This window comes from Equus asinus, chromosome 18 (assembly GCF_041296235.1).
Source record: "Equus asinus isolate D_3611 breed Donkey chromosome 18, EquAss-T2T_v2, whole genome shotgun sequence".
Classification (NCBI taxonomy): domain Eukaryota; kingdom Metazoa; phylum Chordata; class Mammalia; order Perissodactyla; family Equidae; genus Equus; species Equus asinus.
Window position 1 is genome coordinate 26,612,552 of NC_091807.1, and position 17,353 is coordinate 26,629,904.

Genomic DNA, 17,353 nt, shown 5'->3' on the forward strand with positions numbered 1-17,353 from the left:
TTAACATAATATATAGGTGCAGTACCTAGAGGAAAAAGGCTACAAAAATTTAATCATAGTCATAACTAGAGAGAGTATGGGAAATCACAAGAGCTGGAAGGTGTCAAATATCATAAACTAAGCACATAAACCTAATGTACTCCCTGTCAAATTCTCAGTTAAGATTTTGTTTTTAGATATCACAAAACTATCTCAAAAGCTCACCTGAAAGAATAGCCAAAAATATTTTGAAAAGTGAGCATAACAACAATTTCTTCTACTGGACTTTAAAATGTAAGATATTGCCATAACAATTCTAACAGTGTTGTTCAGGAGTAAACTGAAATAGAATGGCAAATCCAGAAACCCACATTCAGGCTCTGATAAAAGTGGCATCTCAAACCTTTGAAGAATATGGATTATGCAATGAATATCACTGGGACAACTGGTCACCATTTGAGAAAATAATTTAAGTACCTACTTCATGCAGTGCTCTAAAATGAATGCTGATGATCGAATGTTAAAAATGAAGCAATAAGGGGCTGGCCCAGTGGCATGGTGGTCAAGTTCAGCAGCCCAGGCAGGGTTCACAGGTTTAGATCCCGGGCACAGACCTACACACTGCTCATCAAGCCATGCTGTGGCAGCATCCCACATACAAAGTGGAGGAACACTGCCACAGATGTTAACTCAGTGACAGTGTTCCTCAAGCAAAAAGAGAAAGATTGGCGATAGATGTTAGCTCAGGGTCAATCTTCCTCACCAAATAAAAAGAAGCCATAAGATGTTGCGTAAGGATACCCACATGTCATAAAGTACAAAGAAATACACGGGAATAATAAATACTTCAGAGTAGGGCTTAATACTGCCAAGGAACAGGATTGTAAAAAGTACACAAGTAAATTTCAACTGCACTGGTAAAGTTTTTTGTTTTTCTTTTTTTCCCTTGCCAAAGCCCCAGTACATAGTGTATATTCTACTTCTTCCATGTAAGCCCCTGCCACAGCATGGCTACTGACAGACAAGTGGTGTGGTTCCACACCAGGAACCAGCCCGGGCCGCCAAAGTGGAGCATGCTGAACTTTAACTGCTAGGCCTTGAGGGCTGGCCCATAAAGTTTTATTTCTTAAGCTGGGTGGTAAGATTACGACAGTTCATTGTTTTATTCTTTTTACTTTTTTGTACAAGGTAAATATTTCATAGTAAGGTAAATAGGATGAATGTTACATATCTATTTCACAATAAGATTCTTTTAAAACAAACAAAAAATATTACAAGGTTACATAATACATTTTAAAATTATCCTGGGAGCAGGCAGAGCCTTCCCAGTCAATGCTCCAAAGACAGAAAACCATAAAAAAAAAAAAAAAAAAAAGATGGATGAATTTAAGTATTGTACATTAAATTTAAAAAGTGGGGTTTCTTTCCTATGTCAGAAAAAACAGATAAACTCGGGAAATATCTGTAACATTAACTAGGAGTTCATACGCTTTCTGTTACAAAAATTCTTACAAAAAAATATTTCGAGCCTGCCTATATAGGTATAAATAAGTAAGGCATAAACGGGCAATTTACTGCAAAAGAAATATAATTGACCAGTACACATATAAAAAATATTGGCCCACACTAAAAGTCCAATGAGGATAACAAAAACAATGTAGATTTTTCATCTATTAAATTGGCAAAATGGTAACCAGTGTTGGTAAAAATCTAGGAAAAAGGAAATTTTAGAAGCATTGCAATTTTCATTTCTCAACCTTTCACCAGTGCAATTTGGCAAGACCAATCCAGGGCTTAAGAATGAATGTCCACTTCTAGAAATCTAACCTGAAGAGATAATAACACATGCTCACAGTAGCTTTGTTGATGAAAAACAAAACAAGACCGAAAAACGTTATGACCTTGTGACCAAAACAATGAATTGCTGAAAGCAATTACCGTATGCTTAGACAACTGAATACAATGCAATCTTTGATAATGTTGTGGGAAAATATTTAATGGCATGAAACGTTTACAATCTATTGTTTTAATAAGAGAAGGCAGATACAAAGCAGCATGTACAGTATGATTTGTTTAAAAATGACCACATATACAGACACGTAAAAATAATACACTAGAAAATAAAACGTAAAATCAAAATTTAATATTGTCTTCTTGGGTGCAAGATAATGGGTGAGCTTTACATCCAGTTACTTCTACGTTTTCCATAATGGTCATCTTTTGTAATAAAAACGTATTACACACATATTTATTTACATATATTTGGGGGGGGGGGCCAGGCAGGAGAGAACAGATTTACAAAATCCGAAATGCCAAACGCCTCCGGGGGAAAACAAATTAAGCCTCCATTTCAGTAATTCCCTAGTTAAAATCGAGGGACACCCTCACCTCGAAGGCGCCACCTGGGTCCCAGGTAGCATAATTCCTCCAATTCTCCCGGCTGTAGCAACATCAGGGAAAGCCCAAGAGAATGTGGATCAATGTCTTATTATTCAAAAGACAATAAGCCTCAAAAAAACAAAACAAAAAAAGCCCACTTACAACTAGGATGCGCAAGCATATACTGGGAGCTTTGGGAAGGAAAAAAAAAGGAGGAAGACTGGCAACAGATGTTAGCTCAGAGGCGAATATTTCCCTGCAAATATATATATTTGTGTATATATGTATAAAATTTATATATATGTATAAAATTATATATGCATAAATTTATATATTTATAAAATTTAAACATTTAAAAATATGTATATATATTTTTATATATATATATATAATTTTTTTTTAAAGCCCATCTGAGCATGAGAGCAGCACCTGGCAGTCCTGCTAGGTCCCCACTTGAAGTGCAAGTCTGTAGTGTAGCACTGGAGCCTGGAGTCAGACCCTTCCCCCACAGTCCAATGCAGCGCGACCCGCTGCGGCTAGGCGACCTGACCCGCTGTCCCCTCGCTCGCCTCGCCCCTAGACCCCACCCCCTCGGGCTGGGGCTTCCCGGACAGGCCGGCACAGGAGGGGCGCATGCGTGAAGCGCTGCAGGCTCCTCCCCGCTGTGCTCCTCGGTCGCGTGTGGGGCGGTCGGGTGCTCGGAGATGCCGGGTTGTAGAAGGCCAGGGTTTCCCTCAGCCCCAGAGCGCTCGGGAGCCGCTCGGGACCCGGGTGCGGTACGTAGCCAAGCACCCGGCTTTCAGCTGAACTGGAATCTTCCCTCGGCCGCCCGGCCCTGCTCCTCGCGGGGTTCCGCCTTGGACAGTTGGTGGGGATGGCAAAGGACATTCAGGCCTACATCCCCCCCGTGACCCGGTGGGATCAAACTGCCAGATTGTGCTTAAGTGGAAGGCTCCTTGTGCCCCTTTGCAGAATTTTCATAAATTCAGTTTGTCCTAAGTAGTTGTAATCATTGTTGCCGGGGGCAGGGGACAGGAAGTAACATACTTGCACCTGTCCTTTAAATGCCCTAAGTCTTGGCTGCCTTCCAGCTTTTCTGGAATTTCACGAATGACATATTCTGTTGAGTTTCCCTGATATCCTGATACAGCTTTCTAAACAACAACAACAAACCTAACAAACACAACTGTATATCAGCTGTTTTTATATAAGTGCTGAAAGTAAGCAGTTCTGTATGGCAGCAGATGCCGTTTATGCTATTAAAGTGCAGATGACAAGACTGACTTTGTTACTCCAAGTTCAACAAATTTGAATTGGTGGGATTAATTTTAGAATTTAAAAAAATTTGTTGAGGGGGCTGGCCCGGTGGCAGAGCAGTTAAGTTCGCACTTCCCGCTTCTCCGTGGCCCGGGGTTCGCCAGTTTGGATCCTGGGTGCAGACGTGGCACCGCTTAGCAAAAAGCCATGCTGTGGTAGGCATCCCACATAGAAGAGGAAGATGGGCATGGATGTTAGCTCAGGGCCAGTCTTCCTCAGCAAAAAAGAGGAGGATTGGCAGTAGTTAGCTCAGGGCTAATCTTCCTCAAAAAAAAAAAATTTTGTTTAGTTTTACTTGACTTAATACCACTGTTTGTACAAGAATTACTTTTACAAATAAAAATGGATATGTAGCCAATGTTTCCGGCCCACACTTTTGTTTTCTATAGACCTTTTAACTTTTAAACATAATTTCACGATTTATCACTATTTCTTTATAGATGATTCCAGTTCAAGAGGTATATCAGATTAACATATTGACATATTGTCATTGTGGAATAAATATACATGCAATCATACCGAACAATCTTACACTGAAGGATGTTTGTATATCAAGTATATAATCATTGGTAAAAATCTAACACAGCTATATCGCCTATTCGCCTAACATTTAACTAAAGTCCTTAGAGCTTTTATTGTGTCTCTTATATTATACAATGTTGGCAGGACGTTCTAACTTGCTGTTTGCTCTTTTGATGTCTAATACTTCCATCCATTTTTAAGGGAGTTTAGTAATCCTGAGGTTGGAAAAGCTGTACTTCTCTTGCTCACTCTGTCTTTTTTTTTTTTAATATTTTATTTTATTCCTTTTTCTCCCCAAAGCTCCCCAGTACATAGTTGTATATTCTTTGTCGTGGGTCCTTCTAGTTGTGGCATGTGGGATGCTGCCCCAGCGTGGCTTGATGAGCAGTGCCACGTCCACGCCCAGGATTCGAACCAACGAAACACTGGGCCGCCTGCAGCAGAGTGCGCGAACCTAACCACTCGGCCACGGGGCCAGCCCCTCACTCTGTCTTAATAATCCAATGTTTAAATTTGACAGGTGTGTCTCAGGGAAGAAAACTTATAAAGCTACTTTATTGCCTTCTATGTTTTTATGTTATACTTGAAATCTGTATATTTGTACACAGCGACCTGGGTTTTTTTTAAATTAAAATAATGTACAAAGACTGAAAAGTTTTAGCAGTTTAATCCAGCTAAAAGTACATCATGTGGCCTCTTTCGTGGCCTCTACGGATGGCAGATCCCTTGCTCTGTAGGGTATTTCATCCAAATCTGAAAGTGCCTGGAGGAGTGAGAAGCTCTAGATGAATAGCTGGGCCACCTGGCTGTGTGGTGGCAGCTCAGGAAGGACTGGCATTTCCAGGGCAACTGACTGGGCCATCGGGGGGGGGGGGGGCAGCAGGGAGGGAATCTGAGGTACGTAAGGCTCACATCCAACATAGGCGCCGTGCTATAAATGCCATCTGCTTCTTATTTGTGTTTAACCACCTGTATAGTTACGATCTATCCACATTGCCTTGTTAGTTCTACTTTATTCCTTCTGACTTCAGCACAGTACTGCATAATATGCACCATACTGTACTTACGGATTCACTGAGTGATGGGTACACGTGTTGCCTCCAACTTTTTCCTAAGATAAACAAGGCTTTGTGCATTCCTGCAACCCCATAACTCTAACCAAGTCTGACTCTTCAAGGAATACCCAACACGTGGTACCAACCTGAGTGCTAGGAATTAGTAAATATTTAATAAGCACTTCCGGAACTGATTTATGGAGGGCCTCAAAAACCAAGTAGTGTCTTTATTTGACTCTAGGTCAATTTGCTGAAAATCAATGTACAGAAAGCTATTTCCAGAATGAAAAATTTGTAAAATCCAATTTGCCATAAATGAATTCTCTAAATTACCAATATGATGAATTGTTAAGGCCTGTTACAAAGTTTGAGAACTGCTCATGCCTCAGCCTTCTGTGAGGTGAGCCCAGGAACAGGGGCAGAGTGTAAGAACACAAAAATACAGATTAACTGCAAACTCTGTTTAGGAAAAACTTCACCTATTTTTGCATCAAATAGGTAGTGCAGATGCAAAACTAAAGCTTTGAAAAAAATCTATTTGGCAAACAAGCTTTCAACTGCTAGTAACAGGCACAGAAATCTCAATAAAACTAGTTTTAGTTAATAATTAGCAGTCTAGAGACAGATAGTGGCTGATGTTCTATCAACAGTGCAACAATCTGGGGACTGACCCCTCCGTGGTTCTCTTGGTCCTTTCCTCCCTCATGGTTGAAAGGATACTGCGGCTCCAGCCATCACTATGGTGTTTGTGGCAGAAAGAGAGAGAAGAGGGGCCATAATTGCAGCTATCATTTAAATTCGGAAAGCAAAAGTGTTCCTGAAGTCCCCTAGCTAGAGCTGTGTCCCGAGGCTACCCCTAGCTATGAGAGAAGTTAGGAGAGTAGGTATTTAGCTTTTCCAGATTCTTTAGTGGAGTTGCAAGGGGTTGCAAGTTGGACAACCAACATTATCTTCCTCAAATATAATTTTCTCTTTAAAAATAGGTAGTTTATATGTCAACAAATTTCTATCAACAATTTTAAGATTATAATTTAAGACTCAGTTCTGGGGGCCGGCTCCGTGGCCGAGTGGTTAAGTTCGTGCGCTCCGCTGTGGCGGCCCGGGGTTCGGATCCTAGGCGCGGACATGGCACCGCTCATCAGGCCACGTTGAGGCGGCGTCCCACATCCCACAACTAGAAGGACCTGCAACTAAGATATACAACTGTGTACGGGGGGGGGTTGGGGAAATAAAGCAGAAAAAAAAAAAAAAAGATTGGCAACAGTTGTTAGCCCAGGTGCCAATCTTTAAAAAAAAAAAAAGACTCAGTTCTGCTTTCAATCACGACATATTTAGTAGATGCATTTCAGCTATACTACTTTCTCGTTTTTCCCCCTACATTCTAGAATTGCAATGTAAAGTAAAGTAAAGTAAAGTGCAATTACTTAATCTTTCAAGAGTGGGGAAAAAAACCAAAGGCCAACAGTGGCAAATATTTTCAACAACTACTCCTCTGCTCAGTCATTGTCCTTCCACACCAAAGAACATCTGGAAAACATCGCCACATCCTTTGGCATTTAAAAACTGATAAAGCTGACCAAAGTCCATGTGGTTTCCTCTGGCTCCACTAACACTGAACACTTTTTCTTCAAAAATTGAAAATTTTCTTTGTCTTTCCAGTTCCTCATTTGAACCATCAAAAGGAATATCTTCTCGGTGGCGAATTAAAATTCTCTTCCAGTTTAATTTTCTGAGTCTGAAAAGAAATTTTCAAATAGAAATTTTGAAAAATGTGTTGTGTATCCTAGAGTACTGAAAATAGAAGTTATAAAATGGATTTACCAATGCCATTTCCTAGAAGTAAAGAAATCTACTGTTATCTCACAAGGATTGATTCTAATCAGACATGATTCTGGTCTTAATTCCATCCCCAATCTCATTTATTGCCATTATTACATCCTCGTATTAGCATTTTAGAAATGTGGAAATTGCTGAACCTCAAACTCCTGAAGGGACTTCTCAGAAACTCATTTAGGATATCAGTAGAGAAATGGAAAGATGAGAAATCCCCTTGTTTCACACAGCTTATAGCATCACTAAGATGAAAGAAGAATCAGATCCATGGAAATGGAGGGGATGGTAGACAGCATCCTGAGCAGGAGCTGGATTTAACATCTATTTACAGAATATCTCGTATGAGCACTGTGTCAGGTGAGGGGAGTGATACTGACATACACGAGTTCTGTTTTATCCACTGACTTGAGACTGAATCCCCATAAGATACACCCCAGGGACGTACTAATTTCTATATCTCTAGCATCTTGTTTAGTACTAAAATTATTGACACAGCATACAAAATATGTGAAAGCAAACCTTGACCAGAATTCTTCACAGGCACTTTGTGGGCCTTCCACACAAACAACACCAGGTTTCCCGGGCATGCTAAACCCAGATAGGGCAAGCTCCCTTGCCCACTCTAGAATATTCTTTCTTTTGCATTTGTTGTAGATGTGATGGCTATAGATCCAGAGTCTCGTGAGAGTGAGATCAACTGGCTGAACTGTACTTTCTGGAGCCGGGGAAGCTGTGGTGTCTCTGCTGATGTAGCCAGAGGCGTGCTCTTTAACCCAGTCTGTGGCATTCAATATACAGACATCTCCGAGAAAATTCTGTTGCAAGTAAGCGGTCAGATCTGAGTTCAGCTGAGTCTGCTGGGATCTACTTAATGATACTGATCTGATGGAAAAGATGTGGGATAAAAAAACCAAATCAGTTTTCTTAGAACAGAAAACAAACTTGAGAATTGCTTTTCCTCTCACATTAGTTTTGACCTCTAAAGTTGGCAGTTTCTGTGACATACCGGACAGTAATTTCAGGCACAACTGCAGGGTATTTAAAGGGAAGAATACAGGTCAGAGAAAACGTCACCTGAAGAAAAAGAACAAAGCCCTAAGTGCTGTTTTAAGTCTTGACATATTTTACTTCTTCCAAAAGCAAAACTGAATTACCATTGCTTCCTCAGATACTTCCAGGTTCATATTGATAGTGAAGTAAACTTTTGAAGATCGTCCCTCCATTGTCCTCTTTTCAATACAGTCTTTCAGTTCTGCTAAAGCCAGCTGGTCATTCACGACAAGCTCATTCTCACCGGGGAACATACTGGCCAGCAGGTCTAACTCAGAGAGCTGGGCCTCTGCCTGCTCAATCTCAATCATTTCCGGATATGTAAGTTTCTAAGGAGGTAAGGAAAAGAGAAACAATTTACAAATACAGTCTTGGGAGCACTCAATAGATCAATATGGGTAGTTATTGAAAATGTATTTGCTAGCTTCATAAAACATGAAATTTAATCAGAGTATCTCCTCATTATTTTACTTTCAGATGTAATATGCTAAGGACCCAAAATATGGCACAATCCAGTGAGAGCCATAAACTCTAATAATGACCAGGCACCAAATTCCTCTGGGTCTAGACAGTTGATCTGGCCTCTTGAGCTACCACAATGAACAATTTCAATGAAGTAAACTAATTAGGTAATCAAAAGCCCTATCAATGATATAGCTAGGAGAGAGGCTACGACTGGTTACCTTGGAAACCTAGAATGAACAGAATAAGTAAGAGAGTTAGCTATGTGGATGGTGAATGATTTTCTCTTAATATTAATGTTTATTAGTTTTTAAAAAGCAGAAGAATGTGACAAAGAGAAAATAAAAGCTAATTATTTCACAGCTCAAGTAACCCATGGTAAGATTAAAAAGAGACAGTACAAGGTTATAAAAGTCAAATGGTAGAAGAAGGTTAAAAAATGAAGATATTGTTTCCTACTGATGGTCCCTTCCCCTACCTGCCTAAGTGCCAGATCCAAGGCAAAGAGAGTTTTGGTGTTTCAGAAACAGAAAACAATTTAAGCAGTATATATATCTATATACATATATGGAAATATGTGCTGGTATAATGTGTAAATAATATAAAATCAGAAAACATTTTAAGCATTATACATATATATATGGAAAATATATGCTCGTACAATGTGTACATATGTATAGAGTGAGATATTTAATTAAAATGTATCCATAATGGATCATATATATGTATCTTCTTTCCCCTACTCCTATATCGTTTCCCCTCCAAATATATTTCGGAGAGCTATTCTCTGTCAGCACAGAGTGATCTCATTCTTTCTAGAGGTTGACCATCATACTAACACGTAGATATGTCATGATTTATTGCATTCTTTACCTATGGATGGGCACTTGGGTTATTTCCACATTTTTGCTATTATGAACATTTCTATAATGGAAGCTCTTTTTATATATACAGTTTGGTGAACTGTAAATGCTTTGGTTCAAAGATAAGTTTGTAGACATGGCTTGTTGGATCAAGAGGTACATTTTAAATTTTGGTAGATATTGCCAAATTGCCTTCCAGAAAGTTGCCCCACAGAAGTTTAAAATTTTTACATAGTCCCCTCTTTTTTAAAAAAAATTTTTAACACAATCTTTATACAGTGTTCCGTGTCTGTGTGTGCCATTCATGAGTGTTTATTTTTAGGTAGGCAAGCTCATCAATCTTTTCTTTTATAGCTTCTGGACTTTGAATCTTTGTTAGAAAAGTTTCACCACTCCAAAATTACAAAGGTTACTGAGATGCTAATCAAAATATGATTCTTATTTTTAGAATTTAATAAATTGATTTTAACTTCATTTGCAAGAAAAAGTGTGGGGAATTGTGATAAAACATGGAGGCTGGGCACATGTATTTATTTCTCTTTCTCCTTGTGACCTCCACTAAAATGCGAGTAAAGAAATAAATTCTCAAAGACAAAGGGAGAGAAAATAACAGATAAAAGCTTGCAACAAAATTCTGGAAGATGGAAAGGGTTGAATGGGTTTTAACTAACTTAGATTTCAGCTTTCTTACCTCTACTAACTGCTTGGTCATGTCAGTAGGGGAGCTGCAGAACTTCAGAAATTCTCGTAGCTGTCAGCACAAGGTACCTTGGAAAGCAGTGGTGTGGTATGCAGTAGAAAACATGAATTTGTTGAAAGTCTAGAGTCTAACTAGACTGTAGTTCAGGGTTTCTTAATCTCAGCACTATTGACATTTTTGACCAGATAATTCTGTGTGTGTGTGTGTGTGTGTGTGTGTGTGTGTGTGTGTGTGAATCTCTGTCTTTTAACTATATTATTGAAACATTTATATTTATTGCAATTATTGATATGTTAGGGCTTAAGTCAATCATTTTATTTTGCTTCTTTTCTATGTTTTTCACTTCTTTGTTTTCTTTTCCCTACCTTTTTGTGGGTTGAAACTATTTTGGAATTCAATTTTGATTAATCTGCAATGTTTCTGCATGTATTTCTTTTCATAGCTTTTTAAGTGGTTACTCCAAATACTATATATATGGCTTATCACAATCTACTGGTGTCATATTTTACCAGTGAAGTATAGAAACCTTACGTCACTTTACCTTCCCCCATTTACAATATAATGATCTTTTTATTTTATTTTATTTTTTTAAAGATTTTATTTTTTTCCTTTTTCTCCCCAAAGCCCTCCGGTACACAGTTGTATATTCTTCGTGGTGGGTCCCTCTAGTTGTGGCATGTGGGATGCTGCCTCAGCGTGGTTTGATGAGCAGTGCCACGTCCACGCCCAGGATTTGAACCAACGAAACACTGGGCCTCCTGCAGTGGAGCGTGCGAACTTAACCACTCGGCCACGGGGCCAGCCCCTATAATGATCTTAAAGTTTTCTTCTACATACATTTAGAAACACAACAGTATTACAATTTTTGCTTCAACAATCAAATATAATTTAGAAAACTCAAGAGAAGGAAAGTTTGTTTAATTTACCCATATTTTTTGCTCAGTCATGATATTTCTTCCATAATAATTCCTTTACTGTTTCTTTTCTGTCTAGAGAACTTTCTTTAGCCATTCTTTTAGGGTACGTATGCCTTCATCTTAGAATGTCTTGATTTCCCCTTCATTCCTGAAGAATGTTTTCACTGGATGTGGTACTCTGGGTTGATAGTTCTTTACTTTAAGCACTTGAAAAATATGCCTCTTCCTTTTGGCCTCCATAGTGTCTGATGAGAAATACTCTTATTTGAATTGTTTTTCCTTATAGCTCAGGTTCATTTCTTTCTTGCTGCTTTCAAGATTTTTTCTTCGGCCTTAGTTTTCAAAAGTGTGACTATGATGTGTCTTGACGTGGATTTCTTGGAGTTCATCATCCTTGACATTAATGCCTTCTTGAGTCTGTTTATGCCTTTTGACAAATTTGGGAAATTTCAGCCATTATTTCTTCAAGTACTTTTCCAGCTCAGCCCTCTTTCTCCTCTCCTTCTGCGATAACATGAATGTTAGATCTTTTATTATAGTCCCACATGTCCCTAAAACTGTTTGTTTATTTATTTTGTGTCTATTTTCTCTCAGTTGTTCAGATTGGGTAATTTCTGTTGTTGTATCTTCAAGTTTACTGATTCTTTCATCTGTCACTTTCTTTCTGTTACTGAGTCCATCTAAGGTGTTTTTAATTTCGGTTATTGTATTTTTCAGTTCTAACATTTCCATTTGGTTCTTCTTTATATCTTCTATTTCTTTATTGAGGTTCTATGAAAAATATTTGCTTCAAATGTGTTTGTAATTGAACACTGAAAATTTTTATGATATGTTTTAAAATCTTTGTCAGATAAGCCTGCCATCTCTGTCATCCTGGCATTGGCATCTGTTGATTGTTTTTTCTCATTTAGTTTGATATCTTCCTTGTTCTTGGTATAATCAGTGATTTTGGATTGAAACCTGGACATTCTGGGTATTATGTTACAAGACTCTGGATATTATTTAAATCTTCCATTTTTGTATGCTTTTTCTGATAAGGCTCCAGGAGGGAAAGTGGGGGGTGCTGCCTCATTACTGCCAGGTGAGGTAGAAGTCCAGGTTCCCTACCCAGCTTCTGCTGACATCTGAGATGAGTGGATGAGGGGAGGGAGCCCTTCATTATTGCTGGGTGAGGAGGGGGTTCTAGCTCCACTGTAGGTGACTACGGATATCTCCCAGAGGAGTAAGAGTGCCTCATTAGTGGTCTCTATGTGGCCTTCACAACACCACGGTGAGGGGTGGGTTTGTTAATGCTAGGTAGTGGTGAAAGTTATGACTTTCCACTAGTCTTCTCTGAGACCACCCCAGCAGGATGAAGGAGGAGCCCCTTGTTATTGCTGCAGCAGGGTGGGAGGACAGGCTCTCCGTGTGGTCTCACATGGACCTTACATTTGTCTGACACTGACACTGACACTGTGGTGGGGTCCTTGTTATTGCTTGGGGGGTGAGGAAAGCCCTAGGTCCCTAATCAGACTTTTTTTGACATCTCTCTAACAAAGGGTGAGCATTAAGGTACTTATTACAGCTCAGTGAAGGTGAAATCTATGTTCCCTTTGCTGGTGTGGATGGGGCAGAGGCCACAGTGTTTACTGTGGTATTCACCTGACATAGAGCATTTATTATCTAAATGTTTTCTGTCTTGCTGGGCTGCACCTTTCTTGGTACTTGATTAAAGAGAGCGGCCTTTTTGGGGGGCTTAAAAAAACTTTTTAGTCTGTACCCTTGGTGTTTCTGGGTTGCTGCTTCTTCGCTCTCAGGTTTGGGATATTTGAGGCAAAAAGGAATATCCAGGGAAGGGCTCACCATGTCCTTCCTTGAGTCTCAAGGTCCTTAACTAGTCTGACTTCTCTCCACCTTTCAGAGTCTTTTTGTGTTTGTTTTATATATAATGTCCAGAATTCTTAGTCGTACTTTGAAGGAAGAATAGGTAAAACACTTCTACTCTTTTGTCCCAGAAGGAGAAGTGCCCCCAACACAACATTTTTAATTTATCAAGTTAGCATAAAAAAAAAGATAGCTAATGTCTGATAATTACCATAGAGCAAAAAGTTGCTGTAAGGAAAACTGATCTAAAAATTCCAATTCTATGAAACTGACCTAAGGAAAGAGTCAGACAGTGTATACACTTTTGCGTGGAAGGATGTTCATTGCTTATTGTTTATAAGGGAAAAAGGAGAAATGACTTAAACGTTCAGCAATAAAGAGTAGTTAAATAAATATATAGCCAAACAGTAGAATATTATGAGATAGTTTAAAAATGGATATTAACATTGATGTTTATGATATATGGTTACCTAAAAGCAACGATTGTAGAACAATATAAATAACGATGATGCTATAATTCATTTTTATACTATCACGCACACATGAAAAAAGTCAGAAAGAGAATTCACCAAACTCTTAACAGTTGGCTAAATGTGGGTTGAGAGAAAGACTTTCACTTTTTAATTCACATGCTTCTGTATGGTTTTAAGTTTCATGATTACCATATAGTACTTCTAAATTCAGCAAAGAAAAAGAAGGGTTACACTTCCGAGAAGACAAAAAGACCTCAATCCCATTGCTGCAAAGGAAAACATGGCTTACCTTCTCAAAAAGAATTTACTCTGTGAGATCAAATACCAATATTTAGGTTAGTAGAATCCTCATGGAATTCTTTCTCATCTTTCATTAGGGGTTATTGAGCAGCTGCTATAAGTAGAGCTTCATCCTTCATTCCTTCCTGAAGCTTTCTATTTAGTTTGAGGATCAAGACGTCTATCTAATGAGATAGAGAACAATGCAGATAAAAAGGCTAAGTGTTAAATGTCAGTACAGGTATTATCACAGGGATTAAGATGAGAGCATGATCAAAGAAATGGGCCATCAGGAAAGATTTGAGGGAGATAGAAGGACCTGAGTTCAGCCTTGAAGGAAGGGTAAGACTTAGCCAAATGGAGGAGGAGGCAGTGGGGAGAGAGAAGAAAGGTCTGTGAGGCAGGAAAACACAAGAAAAATAGCCTAGACCTGAACCTGTCCCTTCTTCACAGCCCCAACTACCAAGGCCTATTTCAGGGGCTGATCACTTGGACTATTTTCTCTTGTGCTGGTTACTTCTGTTTGTCCCCTAAACCCATTCTTGGCCCTTCTATTCCCTGTCCTGGACTCTGGACAGCCAACCTCCACAGCCTACAGCACCCAACTCTTCTGCCTTTCTTGTAGTTGGGTTCAGCCAATGCTCTGTGAGGAAGTGGGAGGATGGGAACAGAAAGAGGCCAAGGTATTTCTTCTCTACTCCTTCCCTGCTTTGGTGGGATTCTGACAATGGCTGTGATGCCCTAAGACCACAACTTCTGCAGGCAGCCCTTCTTCCTCAGCTCCAGCAGACCTTTCAGGCCTAGGGGTAGTCACGGTTCCTTTAAATCGGGCCACACCTCTGTAAACAGCCCCTTTATGAAACAGTCTCTTCAAAGTTTCAAAGTTGAGCGTGTGCCTATTTCCTTCCAGAACCTTGACTCCTCTTACCTGGACTCTGCCTCTAACGGCTCTCCATGAACTCATGCTCCACATTGTCAAGCTGATCGTGTGCAGTGTCTAATAAAGTCTGCCAAGACCAGCAAGAGAGCATCAACTATCTTTTGGGGGAAAAAGTTCACATAACCTGTGATTGGACAACAGTGTTACAGTCTGAGAGGAAGGAGTGGGGTGTGTTAGGTTCCCACAGAAGGAAGGCAACCTTGCTGATGACCCTCACAGTCACTCAGTGGAGCGAATTTATCCCAGTTCACAATCTGCCTGTTAGTTTCACAGACTCAGTAGGACGAAATGCCAGCACATTGAGAGTGGATCCACTCCAAAAAGGCTGCCTTGTATGACCCATTCCATCTAGACACATACCTCTCCCTTTATTCAAGTCATCTTTTTTTCATCCAACACAGTTGGATCATTTCCTTAATATCTGAAAATGGTGTTTGGTCAACAATTTAGCTCATTCATTGTATGGTACTTCTAAAGAGCAATAAAAGTTCCTCCACCTAAAAAGAAATGCAAATTACTCAGAAGTGACAGATCCATAACTGCAACGGGTCTGCTCAAAAACACATCAAGGATTATGGGAATGATTAAATGTGGTGGGGTATGGAATTCATTAGGATTAACTGGACATGAATCAGGAAAATATGAAGCACTCCTGCACATGTTGGACTGTCTCCACAGATCAGTGTACAAATCAATACCAATACATCATTCCTAATTTCAGTGCATTTTCAACAGATGTCTTTAAAACACTGACACCAGACTGTCAATGCCATGCTGGAAAAAAAAATACACAAAGAATTTTGTAGTTAAATAAATTTTTGAAATGCTGAATAACACAAAGTTCAACAGGTTTCTTTAGGGTGACTGTGGGTCATCCTATTGTCCTGACTGGTTTAGTATTTATCCTAGACAAAAGTAACCCCATTTCAACAATAATAAACTCTACAGGCACGCTTGTTGTGTGACTTCTAAGTCTTTATTGTCAATAGGCACTGTGAATTTCTAAGAGGAGGGTTTAGTATCTAACTCTCCCAAACTTATCTGACCCCAGAACATTCTTTTCCAGATCTAATGATATTAGCTCTCCTCTCCACAGAACAGGAATCCCTGCTTTGTCCTCCAGCTGCCACAACTTAAGTAAATATTACCAAGGCTACCTACCATCTTGAGTCTGAGTCCTTTTCAAATTTCTGTTAGAGCTGCAAACATTCTTCCCTCCTTTAGACACAGCGGTTTCTTTACTTCATATAATTTTATATCCCGCTCTTTTCACTTGACATTCTAACGTAAGCATTTGCTCTGTTATTAAAAACATCTTCATGAATATTTAAAATTCCTGGACTTATTGGAATTCCATAAATATCTTTCCTAGTCTGATTTGGAATTGAATCTAGGAAACAACTCGTTAGATGGTTATTAGACGAAATGAATTTACTTTGCTTTTTTATTGTAGTGGTTAACGCATGTACTCTGTTACCAGACTGCCAAGCTGTCACTTAGGCACAGCGTGAATTTACACAGGTGGCTTAATTTCTCTGTGCCTCAGTCTCCCCATCTCCAAAATGGGAACGACAGGGTTGCCATGAGGATTAAATGAGGATGTGTGGAAAGTGCTTAAAACAGTGCCTAGCAACAGAATCAGTGCTATAAAAGCGCTTGTTATTATTATTGGTCGTTCACTCAACAAATTCAACGAATTTGTTTCTGGAGCACCTATTGCATGTGAAGCATTGTCCTTGGAACTACGACTATAACAACGAACAAAAGTAACAAAAAATCTCTGCCTTTAAAGAGATTTAATCTAGTGGGAGGAGACCACGAGAACAAAAACCAAATATCTATGTGCAGGGATAACTGTTACAAAGAAGACTGAAGACAAGAAGCAAGTTGGGGCGGGGGAGGGGTCCATTTTACGCAGGGACGGCCTCTCTGCTAAAGTGACTGTAGGAAAGAGACTTGAAGGCTCTGAAGAAGGAAGCCATGTGCTTCTCTGCCAAAGAGTTTTCCAGGCAAAAGGAACTGCAAGTTCGAAGGCCTTGGGGCAGGAGGGTGCCAGACCAGATGGCTGGAGCAGAGCGAGCCCGCGGCAGGGTTTTAGGAGACGAGGTTAGAGAGGAAAGTGGGGCCGTTTATGTTGGGACTCACAGGCCACGGCCAGGACTTTGGATTTTATCCTGACTAATATGGAACGCCGCTGGAGGAGTTGGACTTATTACGAGGCACACGTTTCGAAACCTGAGTGGTTTATCATTCTTTTTCTTTGCAGATTTTATTTTTTAAAGAGCCGAGCCTGTCTGGGCTGCCCAAGTTCTGACACTCAGAAAGGCGCCTGGGCGCACGACACAAGCCCCGCGCGCACTCGCCGTCGCCCCTAACAACTGTCTCGACCCGGGTTGGGGGCGGGGCGCGTAATTCCCCGGCTGTGGGCGGGACCAGAAAAGAAGACACAGGCTCTAACCAATGAGCGGCGGGCAGCGCGTGGGGAGGCGGTGCCGAATGTGGAGCCGGCCGCTGCCGCTGGAGAGACCCCCAGTACAGCTGGGCAGTAGTGCACAGCGACTCACCTGGACCCACGGACCCCCTCGGTGCTGTCACCCCGGGATTCAGGCAGCACTGACAGCTCAGTTCTCATCCGGAAGGAGCCTCAGACTCTAGGACCAGGCAACCTGACGCCTACACACCACTCCGGCAGGGCGGCCCCGTGGAACTGAGCGCGCGCCT

At 40.3% G+C, this 17,353-nt stretch overlaps 1 protein-coding gene across 2 annotated transcripts; it reads right to left on the minus strand.

Annotated features, from left to right (window-relative positions):
* Positions 1-6,562: 6,562 nt before the first annotated feature.
* On the minus strand, positions 6,563-17,334 carry RWDD2B (RWD domain containing 2B). Of its 2 annotated transcripts, none has more exons than XM_044751147.2 (5): positions 17,197-17,334; positions 8,240-8,464; positions 8,092-8,159; positions 7,605-7,967; positions 6,563-6,987 (listed from the first exon to the last, which is right to left on the minus strand). In XM_044751147.2, exons 2-5 carry the CDS (start codon positions 8,444-8,446, stop codon positions 6,753-6,755), a joined length of 873 nt encoding a protein of 290 aa, XP_044607082.1. In that variant the 5' UTR covers positions 8,447-8,464; positions 17,197-17,334; the 3' UTR covers positions 6,563-6,752. The 2 variants fall into 2 exon arrangements, with proteins under 2 accessions (XP_044607082.1, XP_070344839.1); XM_070488738.1 differs by lacking the exon at positions 17,197-17,334 and adding an exon at positions 13,703-13,875.
* Between the last annotated feature and the right edge of the window lie 19 nt (positions 17,335-17,353).